Here is a 23,930-nt window from a genome sequence, read left to right on the forward strand (position 1 = left end):
AGCCTGTATCAGAACTTCATTCCTTTTTATGGCCAAATAATATTCTGTTGCCAAGGCCACATTTGGTTTATCCACTAGTCAGCTGATGGGCATTCAGGTTGTTTCTACTTTTTGGTTACAACCAACAACGCTGCTGCGGACATTTGCGCACACGTTCTTGTGTGGACGTAGGTTTTTGTTTCTCTTGGGTAGATACCTAGGAGTGGAATTGCTGGGTCAAATGGTAACTCTCTCTGTTCAACCTTTCAAAGAACTGTCAGATGGATTTCCAAAGGGTTCCAGTGTCTCCACATCCTTGCCCACACTTGCTGCTGTCCAACTTTTTTATTCTGGCCATCCTCATGGATGTGCTAAGACACTTTTTTTTAAATGCAATTTTATTGAGATATACTTACACACCATATAATCCATCCAAAGTATACAATCAATGGCTCACAGTATCATCATATGGTTGTGCCTTCATTGCCACAATTAATTTTAGAATATTGTCATTGCTCCAAAATAAAGAAAAAAATAAAAATAGAAAAAAAGAATGCCCAAAACATCCCATTTCCCACATCCTGCCCTACTATTTACATATTTTTTGTCTTTATTTTATTATTCTTCTGCCCATACACTGGATAAAGGGAGTGTCAGTCACAAGGTTTTCACACTCACATGGTCACATGATAAAAGCTATACAGTTATACAATCATCATCAAGAATCAAATCTGCTGGATTACAGTTCAACAGATTCAGGTGTTTCCTTCTAGCTATTCTAATGGAGACATTTATTCTTAAAGTTGACTGCACTTTTAAAATGGCAGCTGTATTTGATTTGTTGATGAGGTTCTTCAGATCAAGGCCTAAAATAGTGATTTTTTTCTGAATTTAGATCATCACTTTGTAAAAACTTTTTCTAATGAGTTTTTCCCTCTCCGTTTGTACCAGTCTTTGAATAACCAGAGAACAGGCATCTTATTAAAGAAGGGTATGACGTTTCTTCCTTAATAAACAGTCCTTCCGATTCTAGAGAGAGTGTTAGTATAAATTAGCTCTGCTACCACTTCCTCTGCTTCAGCTATCAGTGCTGCCCACAGCTGAAGCCACTGATTTCCCCACCTGCAAGCTACACTCCTGCCAGAAACACAGGCGAGTCAGGAAGGATGACAGCAGCTGGGACTGACCTTCCCCTTCTCCGCAGGCCTACAAATGTACTAGCACCTCTCTCCCCTCTGCCTCTGGCCTTCCATCCTGCCCATCCTTTCAGCCGTGAAACATCCTTTCAAGTTAGAGAAGGTCTCAGTATCCTAATTCAGAGTCGGGGAAAATGAGCAACAGGTCTTAGTGGACCCCAGAGGCCCATGTGTGGTGGAACTGGGGCTGGAACTCAGCCTCCCAGCTTCTGGTCCAGAAGCTGCACTCTATTCCTGAATTCTTCCCTTCTTTATTTTCATCAGCCTTTAAAAAAAAAATAGTTTTCAGTATGTGTGATCTTTGGTGAGGTTGACCTGGTCAGACATTTTGGTTTACTGTTTCTACTCCTTTTCAGAAACTGGCGCTTTTAGCTCAGGAGACAACAGGGGATTCATGTAACTTAACTTCAGGGAACTTAGCACTAGGGAGGACTCACTATGCTATAGCCTCCTGTGTTCACTTTTTTTTTTTTTTTTACATTAGAGTTAAATTTCAGAAGTCTGTTGGAAGCAATCTTTGGGCAGACATTCTTGCAGTTTTCTGTGATAAATTCTCTGGCTTGCCATAGTTCATTGTATCCAACAAGGAATAACCTTGGCCTATTTGGGAACTGATAAATACTAAAACTATGTGTTTCTTTATTTTCAAGACCCCCCCAACCCTATTTCTTCCCCCTTTTAAGTTTTTGAATGAGGTGCAATTGGCATTTCTCCTTAATCTTAGTACCCTAAAATTCACTTCTTACCTGTTATTTCTATTTTCTTGCCTTCTGATTTAGAAAGACCCAAGTGCTCATCTCTGAAGATGGAAGAAGATTAAAACAATAACTGGTGGTAAGTACTCTTTCAGCCATGAATTCTTTTCTTTGGCAGACTTTATTTAGTGACTACTATATGCCAGATGCTGTGCGGGGGATGCTTGGGATGCAAAGATAAGATGGGAGCCTGCCTTTGCGGGGTGCAGTGCAGTGGGGCCTGCTCGCAATTGTACATGTAGCGATCAGTGTACAGAATGTTACGGGAGCAAGGAAGAGAGGCCCTTGAGCTGTCCTGGAAGGGATCAACGCCTGCTTTAGAAAGGGCATAAGCCGAAAGAACAAAGATCTATAAGTCAGGTGGCTAAACTGGGCTTGGGGGAGAGTGTTCGGGCTTTTTGAATTAGAAAATTTGGAATTTGGGATAAAAGACTCAATAGCTCTGAAGTAAAATTTATGCCAAATTGTGGCTAAAGATTCATGTTGGTGAAGGAGAGGGTCTAATATCATGAATAAGTGAACTTAGGGTTACAGGATATGGGCTAGAAGTTGTAGGTTTATTTAAAAGTTGCTTTCCTCTTTATGTCCCTTCCATAGCACAGAAAAACCAATATGAGAAATGTTGGGCCTATAAGTGAAGATTTTTATACTCTGGTCCCTGACATGGCCTCTGTTGCACTGGGGAATAAATAAAGACACCACCACCATCAGACTGGGAGTATCTTAAATATTCTCAGGAGTATTTTGTAAAATAAGGCATCAAGAAGATAAAATAGGATTGAAAATAAATATCTAGAATTAAGCAAAGCACAGAATATGATTGATTAGTAGAGGAAGTAGAGAAGAGTAAATGTGTGAAAATAACAGAATATGAGAGTTAACTTTAGATATTTACTTTCTAAACACTGTGCAAGATGCCAATTTATATATTCTTTAAGTCCTTTTCATGTGCATTTATGGTGTATTGTCCCTTCAGCAAGATTATAATGCCAGAGACCAATAGTGTATTTAAAATAAACAAAGAACAAAGAACAAGCATTAAAACCATAGGTCAGGAATGATTATCTAAGCCTGTTCTCCGTATAAAATGCTTACAGGGGATACAGGAAGTCAGTTTAACATAAGTGATTGCTTTTAACTTTGATCTATTACATTTGGAGGAGCCGGCTGGTGGATTTAGAAGTGTATAAACATACCACCAGACAGTGAAAAAAGGGGAAGTCGGTTATAACTGAATAGGGGTGTGGTCTGTGCAGGTTAAGAAGGGAGTAGATGATAAGTTTCATAAAGGACAGATACAACCCAGTAGTCTTTAGAAGTGGCCATTGGGGCTAACTGTACTTCCCCTACAGACTCAGTAAATTCGGGTATTAATACCGACCGGCTTGCAGAGCTGGAGAAACCACAGCCTACATGTAGATTTGGGCCCATGCACCTGCCCCCTCCAACCCTCCAGGTAATGCTACACCTGCTAGGCGCGTAATCCTAGAGGGGTTACATGGATGGGCTAAGTGGTGCGATGGGGGGAAAGATAGCCTCCCAAGGATCCGTTTGATTCTGAGTAATCCACACCCGGTCAAATAAAATAGCCAAACAGGGCGGAATGTGGCCTTTAATGAATCTGTTAATTCCAGCAGACCCTCGCCAACCTTTCCTAGGAGAGTACCCCTTTATCCAAACCGAGTGGCTGTGCTTTAATTACAGGGGATAATTATTTGACTTCCAGGAAGTTCAGACGGGGCTTTGTGTTTCAGTAAAAAAAAGTTCCAGACAAGCTGTGAAACTCGAGCAAACCGAGAAAAAGGGTGAAACCCAACGCCGGCCCGGCGACTCGGGATCCCGGCCGCTCGGCCAACCGGCCGGGGTGGCACCGGGGCCTGGGCCGGGGACCGCGACCCCTCGGAGGAGGAGCCCTGCCCCGGCGCAGCTCTCCGAGGCCGGGCGGCCGGGTGCCGCGGGGGGGCTCGAGACCTGGCCGCCCTCGCCCCCCGGCGCGAGCGGGGCCCCCCGACTCCCGAGGGCGTGACCTCCGCCTGCCGCCCGTCCTCGGGGAACCCCGTGGCGGCCGGGGCCCCCGCGGCCGGCGGCCTGGGGAGCCAGCGTGGGGCAGGGAGGGGGGGCGAGGCCAGTGGGTGTCTCTTTTGCCCGGGGAGCTGGGGACGCGGGCGGCAGGGCCGGGCCCCTTTCGCTCCGGCGGCCGCTCGGGCGCGGGCCCGGCTCGGGCTAGACGCCTGCACACATCCACCATAGAGCTCCGCTTTCCCGTGGCAGCTGCTGCCGCTGCCTCTGCCTCTCCCGCCTCAGCCTCTCTGCCCGGCGCACACACACATTCAGATTTGCGCGCTGTTTCAATCCCGGATGACGTGTCCCCGCGGACAGCCAATGGCGGGCGGGCTCTGGTCAGGACAATGGGAGGCATCGGGCCAATGAGCGGGCCCGGTGAGTTGGCGGTAGCCAATAGGCGCGGCGCTGGCTGGAGAGTAATGTTACAGAGCGGAGAGAGTGAGGAGGCTGCGTCTGGCTCCCGCTCTCACAGCCATTGCAGTACATTGAGCTCCATAGAGACAGCGCCGGGGCAAGTGCGAGCCGGGCGGGCGCTGGGCGACTCTGTGCCTCGCGGACGGTGAGTCGGCGCCGCGGCGCGCCGGGGAGAGCGTCGCGGGCGGCCTCGGAGCCCGCGCGGCGGCCGGATCCCCGCGGCCGGGGGCCGGCGGCCCGGGAGCCACACAAAGGCGGCGCGGGGACGCGGGGGGACTGCGCACGGACCGCGCCGCCGGGCTGCCCCGCTCCGTAGCCGGGCCCGCGGCTCCGGGGAAGCCCCGGGGCGCCCCGGGCCCGCCGCTGCCCGCCCCCGGCGGCCGGCCCGCGCGGGAGGCTTTCGATGCGGGGCGAACAAAAAACGCCTGCCGCGGGGTTCCCCGCCATGGGCCGCGCGCGGGCGGCCGGCGGGGCTGCCGGGCCGGGGCGCGGAGGATCCGGCCGCCTCAGCCCGCGGGCCCGCAGCGGGCCGGGCGCGCGGGGAGGGCCCGGGCGGGGCGCGGGGCCGGGCGGCGGCGGGGCGCCCGCCGGAACCATGGCCGACGCGGCCGGGCGGCCGGCTGCCGCGAAAACCCGGCGCGGGCCCGGCCGGAGCGGCGCGCCAGTTCCCAGGCAACTTTTTTTTTTTTTTTTTCCGCCGCCTGCGCCCGCGGGCCGCGCGTTCCCCGGGCGGGGGCGGGGGGCGCCGCGCCCCTCCCCGCCCCTCCCCCGCGCCACCAGCCCCCGGCCCGCCCCTCCCCCCCGCCCCCGGCCGCGGGGCCCGAGCGCCGCGCGCCCCCCGCCGGCTCCACACACACAAAGGGAAGGAGCCATGTTCGCCGCGGCGGCGCAGGCGGGGAAGGCGCGCGGCGGCCATTGCGTGCGGCCGGGCCGCCGGGGCCGCGGGCGGAGCCAGGCCCCATTTCGCGCGGGGACTCGCGCCTCGCCGGGGCCGCGACAAAATGGGGGCCGGGGCGCACGTGGCGGCCGCGCACCTCCGGCCCCGCGCGGCCCAGGCCTCGCCCGCCGCCCCCCACGCGCGAGCTGGGCCCGGCTGAGGGGAGACTGCGGCGGCCCAGGGGCGGAGAGGGGCCGGGAGCCCGCCTCCCCGCGGCACCCCAGCCTTCACACACGGAAAAAAGAAAAACACTCCCCTGGTGGGGGGGCGGGTATAAAAAGCGCAGAGCAGGAGTGGCTTTTGTCCCTCATCCTTGTTTACTCGGAGAAACTTCAGACCGGACGTGTTTAGTCAGAGCAGAGAACCATCTCGGGGCCCAGCGCGCACCCGGCACCCCGCGCCCCCAGCCGGGCGCGCCGGCCCCCGCGGAGCGAAGTTTCTCCGCCGAGAGGCTGTTTCACCGGAATCGCCCGGAAAACTTCAGATCCGCGGGGATCGAGGCCCAGGAGTTGGGAAGGGTCTCCTCCTGCAGGGGCTTCTGACTGTTTCTTCCAAATGGAGCGCGAGCCCCCGAATACGCAGCCCTAGCCCGCGGACCTTTGGTTTGGTTGATTAAAAACCGTTTTGTAGATAAAAAAAATTGCCCGAATGCCCCGAGGGCTGTTCGCTGGGAAGAGGCGCGAGCAGGTAGCCGAGCAGTGCGGTCGGAGCACGCCTGCCGCGTGCACCCTCGGCGGCCGGCAAGGAGCGCCTGCTGCCTGGCCCAGCCTCCGAGGAATTGGGGGGGGGGGGCTCTCCGGGACCCCCGCTTCACGGGAGGTTAATGTCACTCCTGTGTTAAATGACCGCCTCCTGGCTGTCGTTCACTCCCTGAGAACTTAACACTGCTCTTAACCGCCGTGATGACATTGCCAGCATCACACACCTCTTCGTTTTGTTTTTTTTTAGAAAAATAACTAGACATGGGCAAAGGGGACCCTAAGAAGCCGAGAGGCAAAATGTCATCATATGCCTTCTTCGTGCAAACCTGCCGGGAGGAGCACAAGAAGAAGCACCCGGACGCTTCCGTCAACTTTTCAGAGTTTTCTAAGAAGTGCTCAGAGAGGTGGAAGGTAAGAAGGCTTGGGACGTGCTGAGGAGAGAATAAAAAAGGTAACACCAAGTGGGGATGTGAAAACAGAAAAAGCTAGTTGGCCGTTTACCTCAAGGGAATGGTGCCACTGATTTTATTCCTTCTAAGTGTTGTCAAGGATAATTAAAATTTCAATATAATTCTAAATTTACAAATAATTCTTTTGTAGACTATGTCTGCTAAAGAGAAAGGAAAATTTGAAGACATGGCCAAGGCGGACAAGGCCCGTTATGAAAGAGAAATGAAAACCTATATTCCTCCTAAAGGGGAGACAAAAAAGAAGTTCAAGGATCCCAATGCACCCAAGAGGCCTCCGTAAGAATCCTGCCTATTTTTTTTAATCTGCAAGAAGAATCAGTAGAATCAGAAATTTAGCAAGGCACCTTCTGGGTATAATCAAAGTGTCATAGCTAAAAATGGCCCCCATTGGCCAGTTAGGTGTTGTACATACAGCACCTATTGGATGGGAGTTCCAGCCAGCATATTTGAATAAGACATTTGCCATCTCCTTCGCCAGTATAGTTTTCCTAAATGTAATTTTGATCCTTTCCATTTTTGAAATTTTCTTCTATCTAATAAGAATGTTCTCTTGGAACTCTAGCAATAGTTATGTTAAACTAGTGTTATCATACTTTAAACAAGTGTAAATTAAACTTGGTTAATGAAGGCTTTCTAGTATATGAAAATATTTGTACCCCATCCAAAGACATGGTAGAAATCAGAAGTAGCTTTTATGTGTTAATAACAATACACGTTGATGGTATTCTTTGTTTTTCTGATTTATAACATAAAATTCTAAGATTAAATTTCTCCTTTCAGTTCGGCCTTTTTCTTGTTTTGTTCTGAGTATCGCCCAAAAATCAAAGGCGAGCATCCTGGCTTGTCCATTGGCGATGTTGCAAAGAAACTGGGAGAGATGTGGAATAACACCGCTGCGGATGACAAGCAGCCTTATGAAAAGAAGGCTGCCAAGCTGAAGGAGAAATACGAAAAGGTGAGGGATGTGGGTGTGTTGGTAGAAGGATGAGAAAGGTATGCCACCTGTTGGATGGTTATACCTTACACTTCATCTTAATTTTGTTTTTTTCTGCGTTTTTAGTATAAGGACTACATAGAGTGTGCTGTTGCCTGTAGTCTTAAGTGCCTTCCCATTTTCCAAATACGGAAGATCAAATAAATTGCTAATTGTATTTAAGCTGGTTTTGTTACATTTCCCATTACCTAGAAACTTACAAAAATTTTGTTAGACACTGACTCAAATATGTCTAAATTATTTTAAGTGGTCAGACAGGCACTATAAAAACTTGAACTGCACAAAGTAGCGTAAACTGTTCATTATAAACATATCCTGAATCATTTATGTCCTCTTCCCCAAACCTCCAAAGTTAAAAGTTTAAAGCATCCTGACTGTACAGTAGATTAATGGTAAAGAAAAAAAAAACTACTATACTTTAATTGAAATATTAAGTACTTAAAATTTAGCTTCTGATAATAAAGTTTTATCTAATTTTATACTTAGCAGCAAGTTCCCTTTTTTTTCGTTTTTTTTTGTTTGTTTGTTTTTAAGAATAAATTTTCTAGTATGGATTAATGTCTGATAGTCTAAACCTGTAGAAGACTTTTTTGCATTCAGAAGGTGGCAGTGTCTACCCTTTAATCAAAGTCTCTGTGTTCTAGTTTTCATAAACGAGTTAGGTGGTACCTAACTGCACTGCACTGACGCGTAGCTCATCCCACGAGTTCAAGATTGCTAATGGCAATGATCTCGTGGTGCTTATATTTGTTTCTCAATGCCCAGGTTATTTGTAGAGTTGTAGTGGGTCTGCAAATGATGGGAATATTTATTTTAGTATAACTTGGGTCTCGGTTTTTCATACAGTTTTGCCCTGTTACTTTTCTTTCTCCCCTTTATTTACTGGTTGTTTCCTTTCTTACCATTTTCTCCTTCCTTTATTTTTGAAGGATATTGCTGCATACCGAGCTAAAGGAAAGCCTGATGCTGCAAAAAAGGGAGTTGTCAAGGCTGAGAAAAGCAAGAAAAAGAAGGAGGAGGAGGAAGACGAAGAAGATGAGGAAGATGAGGAGGAAGAGGAAGATGAAGAAGATGAAGATGAAGAAGATGATGATGATGATGAATAAGTCAGTTCTAGCGCAGTTTTTTTTTTTCTTGTCTATAAAGCATTTAACCCCCCTGTACACAACTCACTCCTTCTAAAGAAAAAAATTGAAATGTAAGGCTGTGTAAGATTTGTTTTTAAACTGTACAGTGTCTTTTTTTGTATAGTTAACACACTACCGAATGTGTCTTTAGATAGCCCTGTCCTGGTGGTTTTTTCAATAGCCACTAACCTTGCCTGGTACAGTATGGGGGTTGTAAATTGGCATGGAAATTTAAAGCAGGTTCTTGTTGGTGCACAGCACAAATTAGTTATATATGGGGATGGTAGTTTTTTCATCTTCAGTTGTCTCTGATGCAGCTTATCTGAAATAATTGTCGTTCTGTTAACTGAATACCACTCTGTAATTGCAAAAAAAAAAAAGTTGCAGCTGTTTTGTTGACATTCTGAATGCTTCTAAGTAAATACAATTTTTTTTATTAGTATTGTTGTCCTTTTCATAGGTCTGAAATTCTTCTTGAGGGGAAGCTAGTCTTTTGCTTTTGCCCATTTTGAATCACATGATATTATGACTGTTCATCTTTTCCATGTAGTTCGCTGATAAGCTTTCATCTGCACACTTGTGATGGGGGTAATAAAATTGAATTGCGACAGTTTTCATCCAGAGTTGAAACTCAGAAATCTAGATCAGTTGAAATCAAACTTTGCATAGCCCAGTGACCACATTTACAAAGTAAAGACTAACCAATCTATTCACAGGATGGGAGTATTGGCCATTCAGTAATGTGTCCTTGAAGGACTAATAGAAAGCTATATTCTAATCTTTACAGGAGGACTCTACAAGTCTTTTAACTGCCGTTACCATGTAATGGCAGTTATATTTGCAGTTCCCATGTTAAAGAAGGCCTGAGAGTGTATCCCCAAAAGCGTGAGCTTAAAATACAAGACTGCCGTGATAAACTTTGTTGACATTAGTCCCGCCGAAGGCTTTATGAAAGTGCTGGCCATAAACATAACTTGAGATTCTCCATTATAATTAAATATTTTAAATTAGTTCGGCCAGTTTTTGAAACAATGGTGTCACATTTAAAGTGGTATGTTTTCATATATTGTGATTTGCCCCTTTATGAATGAGATAGACATAAGAAAAGAAGACACTTGAACTTTGCATCTCAGTACCGGTTACCCAATTTATTTGAATTCGCTTTTTCTTTATAAAACCCATACTCATTCACTGGGGTCATTTTTACCTGCTTAGCAGCTTAGGGAACAATTTGGCGACTGTGGTTTTTGAGAGTATCGTTCTCTTAAAGTGCCAGTGTGTTAAAATAGCGTTCTTATAATTTTACATGCTTTTGTGGTGGAGTACTGTTTTGTTTTATTATTTGACTTTTGGATTCTTTCCATTTGCATTTGTTTATGTATGATTTCAGGAGGAATACTGAACATCTGAGTCCTGGATAATACTAATAAACTAATAATTGCAGAGGTTTTAAATAATAGTTAAATGGTTTTCACTTAAGAATTTAAAGTTTTGTTAAACGTTTTTTCCATTTGTTTCTAGTAATAGCTTTTAGTGATGCCATTTAAATAGATACAACTTTTGCCAAACTTTTCCCTTTAAAAATGTGTTTATAAATAGCTTAAGGGGCTGATGGAACAGGTTTTTTAATCGAATACCCCCAGTAGTTTTAGAGGGGTGCCATATATATGTGTGTGTTTGTGTGGAAAAACTCGTTTTTTGATTTTTTTTAATCAAACAGGTTTTTGGGCTTTTTAATCAAATACCCCAAGTAGTTTTAGAGGGGTGCCATAATATATATGTGTGTGTGAGGAAAAACTCGTTTATTCTCAACATGTTGAAGATTAAAGTTCTCTAAAGTGAGGCACATGTCAGCAGCAGGGCTGGTTAGGATGAATCTACAAAGTCTCTAACAGTTTTCAAGGGCAGATGAGTTCCTCAGAAAGGGTGGAATTGGTGTCTTAAGGTTTATCAGATTTTTAGCCAAGGGGAGCAAATGACCATCTGATTTGCATGAAGTTGTTACTGGAGCTGAAGAACCACCAGTCACATGTGTTGCTAATAAGTCATCTGTTTAAAAGTGAATTCTGCGTTAAAACATCTTTGTAACTTGTTTGGTTGGTGTATAATGGCAACTTATCATTTTTAGGATGTTGAGAATGGGAACAAGTTTTTTTTTTAAATGGGAAATTTAACTGGCTTCAGATCTTGATATAGAAAAAAAATCAAAACCCACTTGAATATGAAAACTAATTGATAGTTTTTTCAGTGTTCCAAATGTTCAGTGTTCAAATTTGGATATCCAAAACTCAGGCAAATAGAGGTGGGAGGCAATTATTTAGACAATTCAGAATAAAATTTTTGTATAACTGGAGATGATTTTTTTTTTCAGTTAACCTATATCTAGGAACTATGGAACTATTTTAATGCATAAACATTGTTGCAGCACTATGGAGAATACAGAATTTCTTGAAACATGAAAAGATTAAACAGTATAATTTTAGTATTAGGTTTTCTACATTTCAAAACTTGGTATATGGCTTACTGATTAAAATTTAATGAAAATAATCCGATTTCTCAACTTGCCTGTGTAAAGGTTAGAGCTATTACTGATTAATGATATAATCCTGACAATCTTCCATTAAGGTGTTGATATTTGCCATTTTACTATTCTTTTTGGAGTGAATTCCAAAAAGAAATCTTACCACCAAGGTAAGAATTAAATGATAAAGATAGAAAAAGTGTCTGGTAACATTTGACAAATATTTCCTTCAGCGCCTAGGAAATCATACATAGTTTTGAAATTGACACAGGAAAGACAAAAGAGCAATTTTTGAATGAAAAATGCAGCCAACTATATGCCTGATACTACATATGATCAAAGTTCAAACCTAGGTCTGCTTGAAGCGACATGCCTCCTGAAAGGGCCTGAAGTAGCTCTTTTCAGTCCCAGCTAGGCACTTTTTGCTACAATTGATGGTATGCACAAATCAAATACAGCTGAAATCTTAAAATTAACTCTTGCCTAAATGTGACCCAGTAGGCAGTTATTAAAGGACTGTGATCATAGTTATTTAAATTTATTTTTTCATACTTGGACTTTATGTTGTTTTCAAATGACTTTTGAACATAGAGGAAAGGCAGAGAACGCTTTGGATAACTCTCCAACAAAAAATGCTATTTGGTTCATCTCCCCTTCTCAGCAAGGATGTGAACAACAGTGCTAAGGCCTGCCACAGCTTGGGAAATTCCCTGGGTCAGAGCCAAGTTGCACCCTGGAGTAACGAGGCAAAATGTTGCTCTATTCTAGGAATGCTTCTCTTCAACGGTATATCATGGCACAAGAAAAACCACACAGCACGGAATGATGGGAGTATAACGTATGCCACACTTCAGAGCTAATAGCCAATCTTCTGGTGGGTGCCAGTCTCAAAATACAAGTGTGATCGTTAGGCCTTCAGGTGGGTTGCTGGGTCTGGGCCTTCCAATACTGTCGAATTTACGGGGCACCCACTGGAATGTAGAAGGAGCTACAGTAGACCCGTAAGTGAAAGTGTGAAAAACGGCGGGCAAGGGTTGAGTGTCTGCAGACTCTGCAACCCAGTAATAGGGCATCGGTAAAAGGAGATTAAAGAGATCCATGTGAATTTTCATGGTGTACTCATTTTTATTTTTTCTCTTTAACCACACAAGTAGTTCAGACATACAGTATAGGTGTATGGAGTGATAAATGGCATTCCATAATATACTTGACTGTTGCCTTATAGCTGGACATTCAGGTTGTTTCCTATTTTTTTTTGCTGCTTCTAACAATTCTGTAGTGAAAAATCTGTCTTTTTGTGTGTCTTTTAGGATAGATATCTCAAAGCAGAGTTGTTAAGTCAAAGGAGACGTGCATTTAAAATTTGGGCAGATGTTGACAGATTACCCCCCAAAGAGCTATATTTGTACTGTGAAACATTTTAACGATGATTTTTACAGTGAATTACGATTTTACAGGTTGTTATTTGGCTCCAAGAAGTAACTAGCCATGTTTAAAAGATGAGAAATTAAAATACTGAAATATTGTCTGTTCAGAGCCACCCAAACAACAAAAGGTAAAACCCAAACTGAAAGACTCTTGAGCTGTCTATTGGTGATTTAAATTGCTGAACTAGTTCTCTAAAAAGTTAAACTAAATAGTTAAGTAATCCATTGAGTGAAAGTGAGGAGCTCCCTTCCCATTTTGGCATCCTCCATCCTACACAGAAGGATCTGGAAGTTTTATCTGGGCAGTGTTTTTTCGGAGATTGTGTGCCGTACTTACAGAAGCTGCAGCCAACACTTTTGGAAAAGCAAGTTTGGCTGCAATGTGTATTAAGGGATTGTGTGAGCCAGCTAGGTTATCTGGAGGGGTGGAATGGATACAGAGGATTTAGCTCAAACGGAATAAAGTTCACGACTGTTTCTGCTTCTCTTCCATTTTGGAGATGGTACTTTAGGGTAAAGGACATTCACCAACTGCATTCATAAATGCAGCTGTATTTTTAGGCTTTAAAGTAGAATTAGGGTTCGTTCCTTAGGGTTACATAGAATCTCCAATTATAGCATTTACCATCTTTTTGCTTATTGGGTTTTAATTAGAGATCATATAAAATATTCTGAACATTAACCAGGTGTAAGAATAAAAAGTCCTAAAACAAAAAAAGTGATGAAGTAAGGAGAGTATTGTAGATAAACGGAAACCTGTTACCACACCATCAGGTGTCAGAACCATGGGAGAGAGGGAGGGAGGAAGGACAGAAGGCAGTCATGGCAGCCCCTGCCTGGCTCCACCATCTGAATCCCAGGGAAGCCAGGCCTTGCTCTGCCATCTGGAAGCAGCCGGGCTGGGGCTCAGGCATGGCAAATAGGCAGGGAGGCAAACGGGAGGACCTCTTTCCACAAAAGAGATGAGAGGTGTCACTGCTTGGGGGGCAAGGACAGAATAAAGCATTGCACCAGTGTGGGGAAGGGGCCCTAGGGGCTCTTGCATCCTTTCCGTGCATTTTTAAGGAGTGGTGGACAGAGGGCCGTGGAGACTCAAAGGACACAAAGCAGTACCAAAACAATCGAACGCAGATGAATGCCCAGGGCACTGCCAGGTTCACAGTAGGTGCAAAAGAAGTGCCAGTTCCTTCCCTTCCCTTTAAGAACAGGAGCAAAGGGGCCCCAGCCTGAAGGCCTCCCCCTGCCCCCTGCTTTCATGCCTGGGTTCTCCTGCCATGGCTACAGTTGTGGACATGTGGGTACCTCCAGAGCACTTGGCTCTGCCACTGCTGTGATCTCTCCCTGGCCTTTCCCTTTGATTTAGTTCAATTTATTCAATTTAGTCACCGCACTTCCAAACAAGGCCAAACAAAAACACTCCCAGTCATCTGGAAAGCCACAAGCTACCTGAGCCTGAAGCACTGGGAGTCTCCAGGAGAATGGGTGCTGCTCGGATGTCCTTAGAATTGCAGCGTCCATCTTGCAGAAGAAGGAAGGGTTGCAAGGCTCATTCAACACACCACAATAAACTTAAAAACGGCTTACCCTTACCACAAGTGAAATTTACATTCATCAAAGGAGAAAACATATCCACAATTCTGTTAACATGTTGTGTGCCCTTCTCTCGATAATGTTTGTTTTACCAAAGTGGCAGTATATTTACAAACTTTCCATTTGTAAACTGCTTTTCCTGTTTAACAGTCCATCTTGAACGAAGTTTCGTGTCACATCTTATACGGCCTGAGTGGTGTTCCACTTGAATGGATTAATGTGAAATGCCATAAATTAGTCAATCCCATGTTATTAGACATTTGAGTAGTTTCTGGTATTTTGCTGTTATGAGTAAGGCTGGAACAGCTACTCATCCTTATCTCCATGTCTTTGTGATGTTTATTTTATTTGGCTATAAATTCCTCCAAGTGAAACTGCTGAATCAAAAGATGAGCCAAATTTGGTGAGTTTTACCAAGTAGCCTTCTTTAAAGTTTTCACCTAAATGTAATAACTTAAAAGGCTATCCTAACAGTTTTACATACATGGGATACAGGGGAGGGTCATGGTTTCTAAGATTTTATGAAGGGTGAACCCTACCGCAGTGGGGGAAGTTGTGAAGGGGGCAAACCTTCAAAGGCAAGCAGATAAAAAGCCTGAAAACCTGGAAAGCCATGGGGTTAGAAATGTCCACTCCCCTTTGTACTTCTGAACTTTTTTTTTTTTCTGAGTTTATTACTTTTCAGGTTGAAGATTTACAGAAAGAGCTTTTATATTCAAGTAACTGCAGAACTGCAGAATGTGTAGATCAGTTGGAATGGGTGGAGACTGACAAATTTGCAAAAGCATTAAAACTTGTTTTTCATTTCCTTGTATCACCATCCTTTATAGTAATCACAAAATTTCCACAATTTACTAATGCTTGCTAATGGGTAATTTTATCAGAATTTTTCCCTTTAAATATAGGATTTCAATAAGGTTATTTTCACATATGTTTTTAAGCCCAAGACATTGGTCAACAGGTCTGGGGAGAAGAAGTCTTATTTCATGGTGGCCAAATGGTTAGCACAAAATTGTATTATTTATATTAAATTTATCTTCTAGTCCCTCCTATAGGAATCTGTTTCATACATCAACTTAAGTTCCTTAATTTTAGAGGTCAACATTGCAAATTACATGTCATGAATTTCTATATACTGAGCTTCTACAGATATTTATAACGGACCATTAGAAATGATATTAATTTTATTTTTAGAAGGTAGACAGATGTACAGCTATACTGGAAATAGGAAACCTGAAGTTTTTAAAAAATTAAATATTCAAGTCTTGAAGGTTTTTAATTAAGAAGATAAGAATCAACTGACCTGAGAAAAACAGATGTAGTTTTCTTCTGTTTATTACTACTTTGGGCTTATATCTTCATTTTTAAGCCAAACCAAATTCTTTCTCATCTTTAGGACCAAGTAGTCTTAGTGGGCTATTAAGAAAATAATGCTTAAAACCTCACTACAAAATCATAAAAATATTTCCATTTTAAGTTTTACTACAAACATCCTTTAAAAAAAAAAAAAAAAGGAAAAAATTACTAAGAAACTGGTGAGGCAAGCAGAAATTGACCTCAAAATACATTTTTATTGCTCTCTTGCCTCCACAATCCAATGCATGAAAGAATGAATAAAAGAATTCCAAATTTGCTCAAGTTGAAGTTAAACACGTTACTTTACTCCTTTTTATTTAAGTATGTGGAGCAACAGTGACTTGTGTGGACTTGGCCAGGAGCATTTGACATTATGGGGGTGAGGGGGTTGGTGATGTTCTGTGGTCACGCTTTGGCGAGTGAGTGGACAACACTTGGACTGCAGCCCAGGAGGGTGGCGTCAAGCGGGGACCCTGTAACTGCGTGTGGAGGGAGGCCTGTTCTAGGGCCTGTGTTTTACAGCTCTTAACATTTCTTTGATTGGCTGGGCCTTCTGAGCACCGAATCAAATCTCCTTTGAAATAGAAGCAGCCCAGTTGGAGCTGCATTCCAGCAAGAGGAAACTTGGGACTATTTTTTCTAGAGGTGAGCTAGGTTGTGATTTTACTGCAGTGGACTTAAAAGAAATAGTTTCTGCTAATGTTCAGAGATCGAAGTGAATTCCTAGAACCGTTGTTCTTCGTCCCAGGGTCTCTGGAATGTTGGTCTCCATAGAGTTTCTTGCTCTGTAATTCCAGAGAGGAAGGCAGGCGGTCATGGAGATTGCTGGATGACGATCATCTTACCATCTTCTTTCCTGGGACTCAATTTTATTTTATTTTTTTCCTTTAAATTTTTAATTTTGAAATAATACAAACCATACTCCTATCCCCCACCAGTTGCCACATCGTACCACATTTGCTGCATCATTCTATCGATCTACCATCTATCTACCTTTGAACATTTGAGTGTAGGTGGTACACATCATGCTCCTTGAACACATAATACTTGCATGTACATTTCCTAAGAACAAGGATATTCACTTATATGACCATCTAAGTGCAGTTATCAAGTTCAAGAACTTTAACATGGATATAAAGCCTACAGTCTATATTCCAGGGCCTAATTTTAGCTAAAAACATAAGATAAAACCCACCTGGCATCACTAGTCTGAGGCACAAACAAGAAAAATATATTCATGATAAAGTTGATCAAATGTGATCGCAATCTAAGTTTACATAGAAAACATTCATCACCCAGTTTCCGTTGTTTTTTACATAAATTAAAAGAAATCTTATTCATCAAAATCTGGCTGCTGCAAATACAGATTTTGTGCCATTCAACATAGGCTTTCATGGTATGTATCCTCTCACTCAAAATCTGTCTAGCGTGGTTTCTTTCAAACTTAGAAAAAGTGGTAAAAACAGGGCAAAGCTCAAATGTCTCTTCCTGGAGAGAGAACCAGATACAAAAGAACCCCTCAGGAGAAGCGTTTGTTCCATGACCCCCAAGTTCTGTGATGAGGCAGAGCCCGAACTTTCTGTCCTCTCGGGTGAACCCTGCTGACCCTACCAGGTTCTCTCTCCGTCACGTCCACGGCCAAGCATGGCCCAAGCATCCCCCACTGTGGACACAGCGCAGGAACCAGGCCACTTGCGGCCGCTGAGGAAAGTGACACAAGAAGCTGGTCCGAACCCCAGATGTGGCACCGCTGGGTCTCTGCACAGCCCACAGGCCTCGCCGCTGGGCCAAAGACCGCGGCTGTCTTAGTTTTCCTGAATTCTTTCCCGTCGAAGTCTCCAAAGCTCTGTGTACTAAGTAGTGCTGGATTCCCAGTTCCCTATCTCTAGGCACATCCCTTCCAGAACGTCTTTGGGCTCAAGTCCTGTTCTCCCCGTTGTTTTAAAAAAGCGAGGGAGTCAAAACACAATTCAAATTAAAAAGAAAAAAAAAAGAAAAAAGAAAACCGTTTGTGACTTCATTCAAATAAAGTGGCAACATTTTTCTAGTAAGGCTTCCATTGGGGAGGGCCTGGATTGACCCTTTCTTCCCGGCTGTCGTTGCTTATGGGTGCTCCTAAATAAGTGCTTCAGAATGAACTCATTTTCTACGCTGTGGCAAGCTACAGTTTCTAACATGTTGGTTCTAATACTGAACGGGATACAAGTCATTTCTAGAAACCTGTGTTGATGTAGCCTACCACCCAGTTGCCTGGAGGAATTTGGCCTAATGCTAGCAAAAAATGGGGACATCATTACAATTTATAGAAGAATAAGTTATAAGCTCCAAGATCTTGGGAAGAAGACGCTAATAAGGCTGGTGAATATCATAATTTTCACGTATCCCGAGAAGTGGACATCATTATCAGAAACAGTTGTCATTTTGACAAGCTCTTTTTTTTTTTTCCAGCTGATTTTCTTCTTATGGATCAAATATTTAGGTTTAGAGACCATTTGCTTTTGGAGTTAAGTCCTTCAGTTTCATCAGTACATAAAGGTAATTTCATTAGTGTCATCGAGCCTTCCTTTATAGGCTGAATTCCTTCCTACCCAACACAGCAGACTAAGTTGGATCTGGCACTGAGTCAGAGTTTGTTGAACTGAATTCTTTCTCAAATTTCTTACTTAAACCAAGTTTTAGGTGAAAACCTTCCTCTAAATTATTATGTTTAAGGTTACATTATTGTAACTTTCCAGTTACCCTGTAATTTAACCTTCTTTAAATGACAGTTATAAGATTGCATTAAATAATGACGAGTGGCATGCATCATAAAAATAAACCATAAAGGCACTGCACCACAGGTTGGAAAAGATATAAACCCGGGAAGAATTCATTTCTTCCCCTCTCCAATGAATCCGGTTTCTCTCCAGAGGTTAACGACAGCTCTTGCTCTGAATAAAGAGTGGAGAAACCCACTGACTTGGTGGTGCACACAAGGAGCTGATTCCAGGAAGCCACTAGTCCCAGCCTCATTCATTTACCAACAGATTCCAGTCCCTTCCTTGCCAGCTTTCTGTGAGCTTGTGTTTCAGTGGAGAAGACAATGAACAGAGCTGTAAGAAAGAATTCCAGATGCTGCTCAGAGGGAAGAAGGCAATAAAACAGGCTAATGGAACCGGGCTGGAGCAGGGTGGGCTGCTTACAAGGTCTGGCGAGGCCTGTCTGTGGAGGGCTCGGCAGGAAGTTGGTTCATTTTCAGGCTCTGTTAGGAGCTCCGCCTGCTCACTCTCTCTCTGCTGGCGTGGACCCCAGCGTGCAGGGAGTCCCCAGGGCAGCCCAAGCAGACAGCTTCCTGGCTCGCTTCCCAACTCCCCCAGGCCTTCTCCTGGTCCCGGGAGAGCCTGCCTATTCTCCCATTTTCTCCAGTTAGCGCCCTCTCACCATTCTGCTTCTGCTTTTTCACTCACGCCCTCCAAGGAGCAGGCCTGCGCCTCCAGCTCGCAGGATGTGGAGAGCTGCAAAGAGCTGCAAAGAGCTCCAACAGCTGCAGCTGCAGGGAGCTGCCCCGGCCGGCTGGGAGCCAGTGTCTGCCTGGCTGCTGCCACCACGGGGGCCTCCTGGGGCTCGGGGAGCAGCCTCAGGGCGCCCCACACGTAGGCCCAGGCCCTTGTGCACATCGCGGCTCCTGTGGGCCCCGGTGATGGAAGGCAGGTGGGAGAGAAGAGCCCCCCACTTATCGTCCAGACTGCTCACAGGTAGGTTAGCAGCAACGCTTGCCTCTGTGGTGCCGATGGGGAAACTGAGGTAGAGGGGTGGCCTGGCTGTCTGAGGAGAGCCAATCAGCCAGGAACTGGGAATCAAATCCAGTCCTCTGCCTTCTTGGGGCCTGGCACTTCCTTATGATTTGTTCAGGCCATTTATATTATCTCCATAAGATATTTTTCTCCTGAGTTTCCTGCTAGTTCCAAGATTCACATCCTCCTCTGCCCACATTCTGAAACTCAAAAATATAAGTCTTATTTATAAAGCACACCAGGAAACCTGGCTTTAAAGGAGGAAGCCTAAAGGAAATTGCAGTCCATCCCTTTTACTCTGCCACACATAGAAGTGGGATGGTGTCCGGGGATGGGGTCAAGGGATGGGGTCAGGGGATAGGGTTTGGGGATGGCATCCAGGAATGGGGTCCATGGATGGGTCAAGGGATGGGGCCAAGGGATGGGGTCTGGGGATGGGGTCCGTGGATGGGGCCATGCCCCGAGGGAAAGGGGAAGAGGAAATCGTCCGAGGCCTGCCCCTCTGTGAAGGCCTGAGGGTGACAGTGGCGGTGGCGGGGTCATGGGTGCCATGCTGGGCCCTTCCTGGGTACCCCCTCCCCGAGGATGTGGCTCTGCTTCCCCCTGGGCCATGGCGGCTTGGCAGGGCTACCGGAGCCAGAAGCACAGGCCACGAGCTAGGGGTGCAAGAAAGGAGCCCCCACGCCTTGCTCCGGGGCCTGCGTGCCTGAGGCCCTCCTGGGCAGCTCAGCTGTCCGGCCTGGTCCTGGGAGAGCGTCCGCGGGCAGCGTCAGCCCGTCACAGCCCACGTGTGAGAAGGAGAGTCGGGGCCTGGCTCAGACGTGCTGGGGAATGGGTGCCAATTACCGTGACATCATATTGCATGTTCATCTTCCTTTCTTCTTTTGTTTTGTCCTGTTTTTCATTATACCACACAAAACAATTAAATATTTATAATGTAAATGTTAAGAATCCTGCTGGTATTTGACACCTGGTACCCAAGGTGCCTACCTCAAAAAGACTTTTCAAACAAACCCATCCAGATTTCAGGTCAACACTGAAGGTTTTATGAAATGGCAAGATTTGCAGTGAATGGGAAGCACAATTATAGTCTTACTCTTTTTTTTTTTTCCAATTAAATTTTAAACAAGCTTCAGCAAATATGTTTATTTCCTCCAGGTGGGTGTTTTGTTTCTGGTTTCCTTTCTGTTGCCTAAGAGTGCTTTAAGCCTGCCAGAAACTTCCCTGAGAGAGGATGAGCTCTTAATGCAGAATATGAACTCCTCTGTCCATTACATCCATACAGACAGGCCCAGCCCTCTCCCTGGGTGTCAGAAATTACTTTTGGGTGCTCTTTGGAGTTATCTTGGCATCCAGAAACAAAGTAAAGTGAAGCAGCCCAGTGCCCCAAAGACGGTCGTAAAGTCCAAAGAATTAAAGAAGCATTGAGTCACTGGTTTTTTGTGTTTTTTTTAAACTTATTTTTATTTCATTTTATACAATTTTTAACACAATCAAAAATTAAAAACAGCACACAAACAACAGAAAAACACATTTCAAACTGAACAAAGCAAAGCTTTATGAAAAACTAATAACCTAAAGTAACTACTTTTCTTCAGCATCATGTCCCTAGCTTGCATTAATATGGTATCTTCAGTGCATTTGATGAAAGAGCATTTCTAATATTCTAAACTGTACTTTGTTATTTATTTATTTATTTATTTATTTATTTATTAGTTTTTAGTTTTTTTCAAAATTCAGTTTTATTGAGATATATTCACATACCATACGATCATCCATGGTGAACAAGTCACTGGTTTTAAAAAATAATTTAAGCACTGGCTTTGGCGTCTGACTGCCATGTGCTGACAGGCCCTGGGCCACTCACTAGTTGGTGTCTTTGGATAAGGACAAAACCTTTCTGTGCCTTACTTGCCCTATTTGTAAAATGGACACAGTAATCCTACTGACTTCATAAAGCTTCACTGGCAGGTGTGAGGATTTCATAAAAGAATCCTGTAAAATGCCTGGCACAGTGGTTGGTGCTTGGTGAGAGCTCAGCAAATAGTTAGCTTTTATTTTTTGTAATAATAAATGATGCAATAGCATTAGCAGTTTATAATAATTACTAGTATGTTCTTACAAAGTCTCATTCTCTTTTCCTTCTCCAACTTGGGCTTCCACTTTAATGCCACACATAGTAGAGTGGCTTCATTCCCAGTTATTTGGACTTTGTGACAGTGGTTCCCAAACTTGTCTGAACAATGGAATCAGCTAAAAAATTACTGATGCCAGAGTCCCACCCCTGGAGATTCTGATTTATTTGATTGAGGCTGTGGCCTGAGCTTTGGATGTTTTAAGAGCTCCCCTGGGTAATTCCAATGCACAGCCAAGTTTGGAAACCAGTGCTCTTTGGTGTTGTCCTACTCAGAAAGGCAAATAGATGTTCATAGGTTACATCAAAGTAAGGCAATGGGAACTCCGAGCTAAGAATCTGACATGCTGTTGCGTTGGTTTTTCAAATCAGTCAAACAACCAGTTTGACTACATTTTCACTGAATTTCTAAGTTTTGACTGATCTGACCCATTCAATGTAAAAATTCTGATTCCTTAACATCACGTGGCCACAGCATGAAATACGTTGAATGCCTTGAGAACCAGTGATGACTGTGCATGCTTTCTGAACCTTTTAGACGATAAATGACCACAGGAGAACACATAATTTAATTCCATGCTATACATTTGCTAACAACTGGATGTAAATTAAAATGCTGATAAGTTTGGATGGATTTGACCAATTCACTCAGCAAAAATTTGATTCCTCAAACCATATAGCCACAGCCTAAAGTAAATTGAATTTGTTGAGGACCAGCTATGATTGGGTGTGTGATTTAGTATGTGAGTCACTACGGGAGTGCACATCATTTAATTCCATCCTGCAAGTTGGCTAATAAAGTGGATGTTAAATCAAAATGCTGCTGCTTGGAAGGAGATTGATGTTGCCTCCTGCCTTCGATCTTGTCTGGGGAACCCTTGAAGGCTTGTATCAGATTTGTACGCTGCTGTCTGTGTATTAAACCTCTTTAAAAAATTAATGAGCGTGTTGGTCCACTTAGCACTTCGGGTCATACTGATCCATCTGATGAATCCCAAGCGAGGGAGCACACGCAGGCCCTGGCAATGGCCTTGCAACATTTTCTGTTCAAGGCATTGCACACTAGGTAAGAAAAAATTCCCCAGAAGCTATGCCTCTGGCCTTGGACCAAGGGCACCATGAGCCATTTAGCCGGGCAGAACAACAAAACAGGATTCATCGGCCACCTGTCTCTAGCCCGCTCCAACAGGTATCAGGTTGAATATCAGGCAATTATAGATGTACAGGCTACGCCCCCCACTGCAGAACAAGTTATGTTTGTTAGGGTATGTGTTTATAAGGGGCAAAGAAATGACATTAACAGAAAATGGAGAGTGTAAGAAAGGTATTTTAAAATTTTCTTGATACTTCTATTTTTGGCTATAGATGGAGTGGAAAAAATTAGCTCATGGCAATCAAAGTGGGAAGGGAGCCAGTATTCAGTCAGTGCCTATTCTGTGCCAGGCTTTTTCTGTGCATAATCTCCTTTAATCCTCACAACAACCTTCATGATAGAATCAGTCCCAGTTCATCGATAAGGAACTTGAGGCTCAGAGAGACTAAGTAACTTGCCCAAGGCTGCACAGCGTGAAGTTACAAGAGTTGGATTTGAACCGAAATCAGTCTGCCCCAGACTCCATGCTCTGGCCACTACATATCAGGGCGACCGACTGCTCAGTTTGCCAGGAATGAGGGATTTCCCAGAGCATTGGACTTTTGGTTTTAAAACCAAGTCAAGTTGGTCACCCTACTTGGTAACCAGGGGTTACTGCTCCCTCAGCAAACCAGCCAGATTCTAGGCCCCAAGTCTCCCCCAGTGGGAAGGGCACACGGAGGCCTGGATCCCTCGCTTTTTTTCAGAAAATAATGTATCCAGCTGTACTATATTCCTAAGGGAGAAAGAAAATTAATGGGACTCTAGCCCAGTTGCAAATCCCTAGATCCTGTGGGTCGGCAGACTTTTCCAGCAAAAGGTCATTTTCAGTTCTGCGGGTCCTAGGGTCTCTGTCCCAGCCACGCAGCTCTGTCACTCCAGTGGGAAAGCAGCCACCAATATGACAATGAATGGGCAAGGCTGTGTGCCAAGAAAATCTTATTTACAAAAAGAGGAGGCAGGCCGGATTTGGCCCATGGGTGGTTTGCCAAACTCTGATGTAGGTTATTAATAAAGAATCCTTTGCATAGATAATGCATTTTTGAAGAATTATTATTTTTGGAAGTTACTTTAATTAGGGTAGGGCCAGGGGGCAGTGGGGAGTTATCGTTTGGGCTAACGTATTTATCAATCAGCTCTGCCTGCTATTTTCTACTCTTTGGGGGCTATGGAATTTGACTTTTCTAATCCCACCCAAAATCACATCGTGTGTGGGTGTGTGAAGCAGGCACTGTGAAGTCTCCCATCACAAATGTATATCCCCTTCCTTGTCTGTTGGGAGACATTAGTCACACATTCATTTATATGTTCTTCTCTCCAACCAAACACCACTTAAAAAGTAATTCTTATTACATTCTAC

General features: G+C 44.3%; 1 protein-coding gene across 4 annotated transcripts; it reads left to right on the top strand.

Annotated features, from left to right (window-relative positions):
* The first annotated feature begins 1,990 nt into the window (after positions 1–1,990).
* HMGB1 (high mobility group box 1) lies at positions 1,991–10,091 on the top strand. Of its 4 annotated transcripts, none has more exons than XM_037799724.1 (5): positions 1,991–2,009; positions 6,294–6,457; positions 6,647–6,792; positions 7,297–7,471; positions 8,440–10,091. In XM_037799724.1, the coding sequence occupies exons 2-5, from the start codon at positions 6,308–6,310 to the stop codon at positions 8,614–8,616; spliced, it is 648 nt and encodes a 215-aa protein (XP_037655652.1). In that variant the 5' UTR covers positions 1,991–2,009; positions 6,294–6,307; the 3' UTR covers positions 8,617–10,091. The 4 variants fall into 4 exon arrangements, with proteins under 4 accessions (XP_037655652.1, XP_037655650.1, XP_037655653.1 ...); XM_037799722.1 differs by lacking the exon at positions 1,991–2,009 and adding an exon at positions 4,398–4,553; XM_037799725.1 differs by lacking the exon at positions 1,991–2,009 and adding an exon at positions 5,764–5,947.
* The last annotated feature ends 13,839 nt before the right edge of the window (positions 10,092–23,930 follow it).

This window comes from Choloepus didactylus, chromosome 12 (genome assembly GCF_015220235.1).
Source record: "Choloepus didactylus isolate mChoDid1 chromosome 12, mChoDid1.pri, whole genome shotgun sequence".
Classification (NCBI taxonomy): domain Eukaryota; kingdom Metazoa; phylum Chordata; class Mammalia; order Pilosa; family Megalonychidae; genus Choloepus; species Choloepus didactylus.

Bases quoted from the DNA above. Each gene is read 5' to 3' on its own strand.
- HMGB1 (XM_037799724.1), top strand. From the start codon at position 6,308: ATGGGCAAAGGGGACCCTAAGAAGCCGAGAGGCAAAATGTCATCATAT. The intron at 6,793-7,296 runs GTAAGAATCCTG...TTCTCCTTTCAG, and splicing joins AATGCACCCAAGAGGCCTCC to TTCGGCCTTTTTCTTGTTTT. The intron at 7,472-8,439 runs GTGAGGGATGTG...TTATTTTTGAAG, and splicing joins TGAAGGAGAAATACGAAAAG to GATATTGCTGCATACCGAGC.